This window comes from Rhopilema esculentum, chromosome 12 (genome assembly GCF_057945365.1).
Source record: "Rhopilema esculentum isolate cy_ngs chromosome 12, ASM5794536v1, whole genome shotgun sequence".
NCBI classification, from domain to species: domain Eukaryota; kingdom Metazoa; phylum Cnidaria; class Scyphozoa; order Rhizostomeae; family Rhizostomatidae; genus Rhopilema; species Rhopilema esculentum.
Window position 1 is genome coordinate 187,017 of NC_142826.1, and position 8,732 is coordinate 195,748.

The 8,732-nt window shown below is 36.0% G+C and overlaps 1 protein-coding gene across 3 annotated transcripts in view; it reads left to right on the plus strand.

Annotated features, from left to right (window-relative positions):
- The window catches only part of LOC135681302 (arginyl-tRNA--protein transferase 1), a 59,453-nt gene that overhangs the window by 40,775 nt on the left and 9,946 nt on the right, over window positions 1-8,732 (plus strand). For all 3 annotated transcript variants that reach the window (XM_065195688.2, XM_065195689.2, XM_065195691.2), the window contains 3 exons: window positions 1,693-1,807; window positions 3,604-3,703; window positions 4,039-4,159. In XM_065195688.2, the coding sequence (XP_065051760.2) occupies window positions 1,693-1,807; window positions 3,604-3,703; window positions 4,039-4,159 (336 nt within the window). The remainder of the gene's footprint in view (window positions 1-1,692; window positions 1,808-3,603; window positions 3,704-4,038; window positions 4,160-8,732) is intronic.

The window sequence follows — 8,732 nt, forward strand, 5'->3', positions numbered from 1 at the left end:
GCGGGAATGATGCCAAAGGGAGCTTCTTCCAGTTCAGCATTCTATTGCTGAGAAAGTAATTGTCCATTCATAGTGCTTGTTATATTCAAGACTTTCGGTAATCCTTTGCAACATGCTATAACAAACTAGAACCAGAGATTCTGAAACAAAATCAAGAAATTTCAGTACTCAAACCAGAAAAATGAAAAAACAAAAGAATTTTTAGAAAATTTTAAAGATACTTAGAAAAACAAAAGTTACTCATTTCTCAGCACAAAAAGTTACACACAGGACCCCAAATTAAAAAAGTAAAGAAAAATGGGTGCTAAAAATTGCTGCACTGCTAAGAAGTTAGAGTACTCAATGTGGACCCCTATTTCTAATGAAAAGTGGACGCATACATTCAGATTGGGTAGACCTCCTTTAGTCTCTGTATTGCCCATAAATATGCCTTTCCTTAAAATGCGTTCATTTATCCTAGTGCTCTTTTTCAACGTCAGTCTAAACACTCAATAATTTTGAAAAGTTTTTACAGCTATTGGCTGCCCTCGACATAACTACAAAAAAACTTTGCGTCAGTTTTGAAAGTGTTGTTTTAAGGTCGCTTTTAGACTTTTTATTGCTACTGGGTTTATTATAAATAGTGCATGACACAGAGACACTCACTGCCACTTGTAACTTAATTTGATATCTGTTTTAAAATGTTTGAGTTTAAAAGTTCTAGCTTGAAAAATATGAGCTTTAAATGATTGATTTTGAAAGGTTTGAGTTTCAAAGTTTTTTGCTTGAAATTTCCAAGTTTGAATGGTTTTAATTTTAAAATTTTGAGTTTAAAGAGTTTGAATTTTAAAGGTTTAAGTTTTAAATTTAGAGTTTGACAGTCTGAATTTTAAAGATTTGTTTCAGAGTTTTGAATTTCAGATGTTTGAGCCTTAGAGGTTTAAAGAGGCTGTAAAGGTTTAAACTTTAAGAGCTTTCACTTTGAAGGGCTTGAGTTTTAAAGGTTTTAGCCCGAAAGTTATGAATTTGAAATGTTTGAAGTTTAACGGTTTGAGTTTGAATGGTTTTAGTTTTAAAATCTTTAGATACGACACAGTTAACCATGGCATTCTTTGTCAAAAGTTTTTTCGTTTTGGGGTTCAGCAAAGGAAACTTTTATGCTTTAAGTTCTAATTGTTAAATCGGAAAAATTTTGAAGGGCTAATAGTGTCAATTTTGAAATTGCGGCCATAAATATCGTTGTACAACAAGGATCTTTCCTTGCTCCCCTTTTATTTCTTAAAAATACTAAAATTTTCCGCAAGCCATACATAATTCTGTTTTTCTATTTTCGTGTATGCTGATGAAACTAGTCTATTAACCAATCTGATAAGGTCATTTAGCTGAATCTGGCTTTCAACCAGTGATCTAAAAAGACGAAGGAATCACGAGCTTGAAGTCATATACATCCAAATCTTTCATACACTAGTTTTATTTGTAATCTGTTAATTGTAAATATTTTAGTAGTAGATTTATTGTCTTTTTTGACAAAAATTTCAATTGTAGTTATAAATTCTGAACTAAGCGCCACTTAAAATCAGCTATGCTTAAGGGAAACGCTCCTTAAATATTTAAAATGAAATTAAATGAAATTAATGTTGTCATATCTTAACAAAGCGACCATCGCTCTGTGCATAAATTTTTTCATAGTCACATACATATGTCACTTTTTAGGTAAACTCATTGCCGTTGGTGTGATTGACATTTTACCGCATTGCCTGTCATCAAAGTACTTCTTTTATGATCCAGAATTTGACTTTTTATCACTTGGGACATTCTCTGCTTTGAGGTGAGTCGATCACAGCTCTTCCCATTTTTATTCAGCTGTCCTCTTGGAGCAATGCCTGGGAACACATAGATTCAAACGCAAATATCTTACTATGATTTCTGAGTTGTCCAGTAAGTACCTGATTTCTCTGAAGCAGCTATATGCTGCAAAAGTATTTGATCATAGTGAATAGAAAAAACGCTGGTTTAAAGACTATTGGTTTAACTTGAATGTTTCCATCACCTTATCAAAGCCCTATGCAAGCGAGGCCCTAGCAACAGGCTAACCGACTGGATTGCCATTATAACCTGGAATCTATGTTATATTTGGAACGAATATTGCACAGGTATGTTTGCTATCAGAATCAAGAAGCGGTGATAAGAGTTTCCTGTATAACCATTATCATATTTATTATTATTCTTTAATTTTTTTAAATTCTTTGTGTTGATTATGTATGTATGAAAAAGGTATAAAAAATATCTTGTAAGCTTGCTTTCAGCCGGGCTTAGATAAAGCCAAAAGTAAATAAAGGCAGACTTACAATATATAAGATTTGATGTCCCTAATAGATCTAAGTAGCGAGTTCCAGACTCTAACTCCGTAGTGCTGAAAAGATTTGAGATCGGTTTCTCCGGTGCCGTTTGTTATCCATACATTGTTCAAAACTAGTTTTACCATACACTCCCCTCAGAAAAGTATTGCACCACCTTGTTCAAAATGGCCGCACTTTTTGTCAATGTTTTTACTATACAAAACATTTGAATGCATGAATTGGGTGAAATAGGCATATTTTAAAACAAATTTCGGCGGGAAAAGTTTGCAAATTTTGCTAACGCCATAGAATATCTAGTTAGAAATGTAAATATTACGCAAAATATTATTGTTTGGAAAAATGTAGACCTTGCTTAAGGGAGAAAATTTGTCAAATGAGAGGCGAATCCCTATAAAATCTTTACAGGAAAGTGGTCTTTAATTTTTGAAAAATTGTTGACCAAGTTAGATGCAACCACACAACAGCTTCAATAAATCTAAAAGGGTTTCTCGAGAGTGCTTCAGTTGTAATAAACCGAGAAGTGGGTGAACAAAAAAATTGACGTTAAAGGGGGAACGAATTTGTCTGTTTTATTTCACCATGTTTACACCAAGGAACAGTAAAATCGATACTGAGCAATTTTTTGCAGCTCAAAATTCTTCCAAACAAAAAATAATGAGTGTCTTACACAAGTATAAAATAAAAATTCACCTGCATTAAAGGAAACCATTTTTACAACGATTTATTTCCGAACAAGAAGTTTTTCCGTGGCGTCCTTTAAGTCCAGATTTGTACATCGTTGAAATATTTGGCTTCGTATGAAAAACATTACGAACCATGGAGAACCAAAGAATCGTTAATATAAAGAATTCTTAAAGTTTGGAATGAAATTCCACAATTTATGCAACCAATTCAAGAAGGCATAAATCGGTTTCAAAAGTTCATAGCTCCCGTCAAAATATTAAAATTTGAAACTGTTAAAATACGTTTTGAAACGGTTATTTTAAAAAAAGTGCTCTAGAAAGATTGAAGATTTGATTGGTGGTTGTTTCATTTCCGACCCACTCCCATTCACCCCTTAAAACACAATCAAATCGCGCAACAATAGCTTTCGATGATTCTTGCGCCATTTTGTCTCCTTCGAAGTGGTGCAATACTTCTGTGAGGGGAATGTACTATTGTCACGTCACATGTAATTCAGCAAATTGTGAAAATGGTAAGAAGTTACTCTTTTATTTACAGTTTTTTTGAAGTCAGTATTCATAAATCTTACTTCTCTTTTTAGAGAAATCTACTTTGTAAGAAGTCTAATGAAAAACTGCCCGTCCTTCAAGTATTATTACATTGGCTACTATCTCCATGCTTGTCAAAAGATGCGATATAAAGTAAGTGCCTGAACCTTCAAAATAATTCAATTTCATATGTTGCCAAGTCTTGATAGATAAGTGGCAATCGTAACCGTGATACATTTGGGTAATGGCCAATCAAGATAATTCACTCTTCTTCGAGAATGCTCTTTTCCATTTTAGTTTTCTATCAGCTTTAATTAAATATTACCATTAAAAGTTAGATTAATGGAAATACCTAAATTCTTTTATCACTCCTAAACAGGAAGCCAATTACAGAATTAGGGACCCGACACTCATTGATATCTTATTTCTTTTCATCTTCTATTCCATGATTTAAATTTCTGCTGACAGATTTTTTGCTCCAACTGCAGGGAAACTACGATCCTTCGTTTCTGCTTTGCCCCAAATCGTACAAATTTGTGCCAATAAAATCTTGCATCCAGAAGCATGACTTGACGAAATACTGCCGACTTAATCCACTTGAAGAACCAGGTTCATTTTCATAACCTTATAATACAGCAATTATCGGTATTTTGATACATACACCGTTACCTTGCCTATGAGCATTTGTTGCTAATGAATTTTTCTTCATCGAGCTCATTTTCCCAGTCGAACTGAGAAGCAAAAAGACCCGAGAAAGCTCAAAATGTTTTTTTTAAGTTTTTCGAAAAATTCTGTTTGTTTCACAGTCTAACGAGTGTCTTAAAATAACTCATTATGTCCCCTTTTACGCCCATGTTTAATGCCCATATTTAACGCCCATGTTTAACGCCCATTTTTATGTCCTTTTCTAAGTATTGTTAGCTGGGCCTTTCATTTGATAACAGCAAAGCACTTTAAGTCCGTTTAGTCTTAAACCCAAGTTGAATTTTTTCATTGTTCCAGCTATACGGCATGGAAACGTTTTCTGTCATTGGGCGCAGCATTTTTCTTTCGAAAATATTTAACGTTCCCAATAACGGCGCGACGCTCTTACATTTGGTAAAAATTAAAGACGCAAATTTCTTAATTCCTCTAAATAATCAAAGCTTGAAATTGTGTTTCATATAAACCAATATTATACTCTTTATCTTGTAAGTACGACGATTACTGTTTCTAGGTGCCGTGAGGTCTAAACGTGAAATCCCTCTTGTGAACATATTATACACTGCCGTTTCAGAAGTATTGCATCACCGGGCTCAAAATGGCGGAACTTTTGACAACTTATCGACAAGACCAAATATTTGAATGCAAGAATTAAGTGAAATAGGCGTACATTATAGGAAGTTTTGGCGGAAAAAATTCTTGAAAAATTTCCTGTCGCCATAGAAATCGTAGTAAACAATGTGTAAGTTACTCAAAAATGTTTTTGTTTGTAGACATATAGACCACGCCTATAGGAGGAAGTATAGGAGGAAAATTGTCAAATGAGAAGCGAGTTGCTATAGAATCTATCAATCTGTCTATAAAGCGTCCTCGAAATCACGTATCTCCACTGTTCTCTGCATTGTGCTTTCTTTTTCAATTGTCCGTATTCTTCAATGTTGATCCATTCTTTGGATGTTATCTATCCACATTATTCAAGGGCTACCCTTGGTTTTTTTTGTCATTTACAAATCCTTGCATGATGTTGACAAACAACTTTCGATTTGTGCTTTTTGCTATACGACCAAAGAATGACGATTTACGTCGAGTAATCTGCTTTAATAGATTCGGTCGCTCTTTTACTAGGTCAAACATTTCTTTGATCGTAGTGACCAAGCTAACTTTGCAAATTCTACGGTAACACCATGTTTCAAATGCACTGATCATGCTAGCGTTTTCTTTGCTTATAGGCCATGCTTCAAATGGTATATTAGATATGAAATATCTATGTCTTCAGTAACCTTTTCTTTGTTTTCATGTTGACATTGCTTTTCATGAGTCCCTTCAATTCTAAGAATGATTCTCTTGTTATTTCCATTCCTCTCTTAATTTCCTGTAAGCATTCTCTATCTTCCATAATTAATGCGCCGATATATTTATATTGTATGAATATTATTATTATTATTATTATTATTAGGCTAGCCAATTGCAAATTACCTTTGTAATAGTGAAATTTGTAATTGTAGTTTTAATTGAATTGATAATGAAAAGTTTCCATTATTATCGTTGAGCAGTGGCGTTCACACGCACATTGTACACGATCTCGTTTCTTCGATTTTTCAAACAGCCTGGATGTCTACAACGCTTATTTAAAGATACGAATTAGTATATTGTATTCAACCGAGCCAGAATCGTTATGCTGCGACCTCGCTTACTATGGCTTCTAATAATTTCAGTGGTTTGCTCGTACTGCGGAAAGGATTTTCAGGTGCTAGGCCGCCACACATGGCGCTGCAGAAAAAGATTGCCCGAGAGTGCTGGACCAAACAACACGATTAATATCACATCAGAGTCTGACAAAAATGCCCTCCAGACGTCGGGTATAGTTAAATGTGTCTGTGGGAAAGAATGTTCGGGTGCTAAAGGACTGAAAATGCACCAAAGACGATGCAGCAAATTCATGAACGATTCAATTTACAACTATTTTAAACATTCATACGGAACCGTCAACGGAACTCATGATAATGATCTACTTAACAAATATAAGGACTGCTCCAAACAATCACTCAAGAAAGAATTAAAACGTCTGAAATTGTTAAGTGCTCCACCTACTGAAATTAAATTTGTATCCCGCCTTCTTCGATCAAAACTCAGCCAGGATCGCAACATATGCAGCTCTGCAACAACATCCTAGGATTACGATAAGCTCATCTCGAAGAACCTCTGGAGTTTCGTAAAAAATGTTATCGAAAAACAATCTGCCGTTCTGCCATCATTCTCTGTTAACCGTTGTACACAATTTTTCGTTAAAATGTTTTCAGCAGTCTTCCCAGACCGGCAATTTGTCATACCTCCATGTATTCCTTCTCTTTCTCAACCTTCAGTTCCATTTGATACAGAACCCCCGTCTTATGAAAAAGTGACAAAAGTTATTCGCAAAATGAAGTCAGCAGGATCTCCATGCCCTTTGGACAAGATTTCTATTATTTGTTTCAAGAGATGCCCTTACCTCCGGTCATTTCTGACTGAAATAATACGTGTTATGTGGACCACGGGCCACGTTCCTAGCGAATGGAAAAAAGCTTGTACAGTTTTAGTCTATAAAAAAGGCAGCATTGATGATCCGGCAAACTTTCGACCTATTACCCTCGAGTCTGTACCGCTAAAAATATTTACCTCTTGCCTGCGTGATGCTCTGTTTTCCTTTCTCAAACAAAATAATTTCATTGAACACGAGATCCAGAAAGGGTTCACTCCTAACATCTCTGGAGTGCTGGAACATACTTCACTGATGGCCCATATTATCAATAAAGCACGCATAAAGCAACGCTCTGTGGTTGTCACTCTTTTGGATTTAAAGAACGCATTTGGAGAGGTCCATCATAACTTAATCATTAAAACTATGGACTATCATCACATCCCTGCTCACTTTCAAGATCTCGTGTCTAATCTTTATACTGATTTCCACACTTCAATTATAACCGATAATTTCAGGTCTCCGGCCATTCCAGTCAAAAGAGGAGTACTGCAAGGGGACTGCCTCAGCCCTCTCATTTTCAATTTATGTTTCAACACCTTTATTCAGCTGGTAAAACAAGACTAATATAAACAACTTGGATTTTCTCCTCATGACGGCAATGATCGCTTGTTTAACCCGGTTCACTGGTTTCAATTCGCTTATGATGCTGCAGTTGCACAAGTGATGAACGCGAAAGTCAATTATTGCTAAACTGTTTTACAAGATGGTGCCAATGGGCAAATATGATCATCCGCGTAGACAAGTGCATCACCTTTGGAATTAAAAAGTTTGCAACTAGATCTGCACAGTTTCAGCCTAAACTCTTCATTAACAACGATCCTGTCCCTTTTGTGAAACATGGCGAATCTTTCAAATACCTGGGTCGCTTCTTCAATTATGATATGAAGAACCAGGAACACAAGGATCACTTGACCTCTTCTCTCCGTGAGATGCTCAAAGTTATCGATTCCTTGAAAATTCACCCGCGGAACAAAATTCTACTGTTTAATCAATACATCCTTTCAAAGCTCTCTCGGGATCTCACAGTTGCTAATCTCTCCAAAACGTGGGTTTGCGAAAACTTAGATCAGCTTGTCACAAAATTCGTTCGACAGTGGCTCGAGCTTCCAATATCTTCGACATTGAGTGGCATAGTTCTTTCTCGTAAACACTTTGGTCTTGAGCTTCTGCTTCCTTCCGTAAAGTTTCAACAGTGCCAGATTGTTCTTCGAAACTCACTCAAATCTTCGCCCAACGAAAACATCAAATCCCTATGGATGAACACCAATTATGGACCTAATATACAGTTCGACGCATACAAGAACACTAAGGCGGTACTGAAATGTGTAAGGGATGAACACACTGAAAAGCTCAAAACTCAGTTAACATCTCAAGGCTTCATCATTTCATTCCTGCTTGAGCATTCCTATACAAAGTTAGCCTCACTCTGGTCTGCAGCTCAAAGTAAACTTCCAAAAAACATCTTCAACTTTACGATAAGGTATCTCAACAACACACTAGGAACACAAGGAACAACCTCTGCTTATGGAAAATTAGCTCTTCTCCAGATTGCTCATTCTGCCTTCAGCCTGAATCACTTCTTCATGTCGTAGCTGGATGTAACAAATACCTTGAGCAAGGGCGTTTTACTTGGAGGCACGACTCTGCCCTGCACTTCATTGCATAATCATTTCAATGTATCCGAGATGTATTCATATATGCTGACATTCCCGCTTATTTATCACCATGTATCATAACTGGCGATTCGTTCCGTCCCGACATGCTAATCAAAACTGCTTCTAACTGTCTGTATGTCATCGAATTAACTGTTGGGTTCGAGACTAACCTGGACAATAACTCTTCGCGTAAAGCTGAGAAGTACCGTTCCCTTCTAAAGGAACTACGCCCTAAGTTCAAAAAAGTAAACTTTGTTAATCTATCTATCAGCTGTCTCGGTATCTTTGGTAACTCCTGTGATTCTTT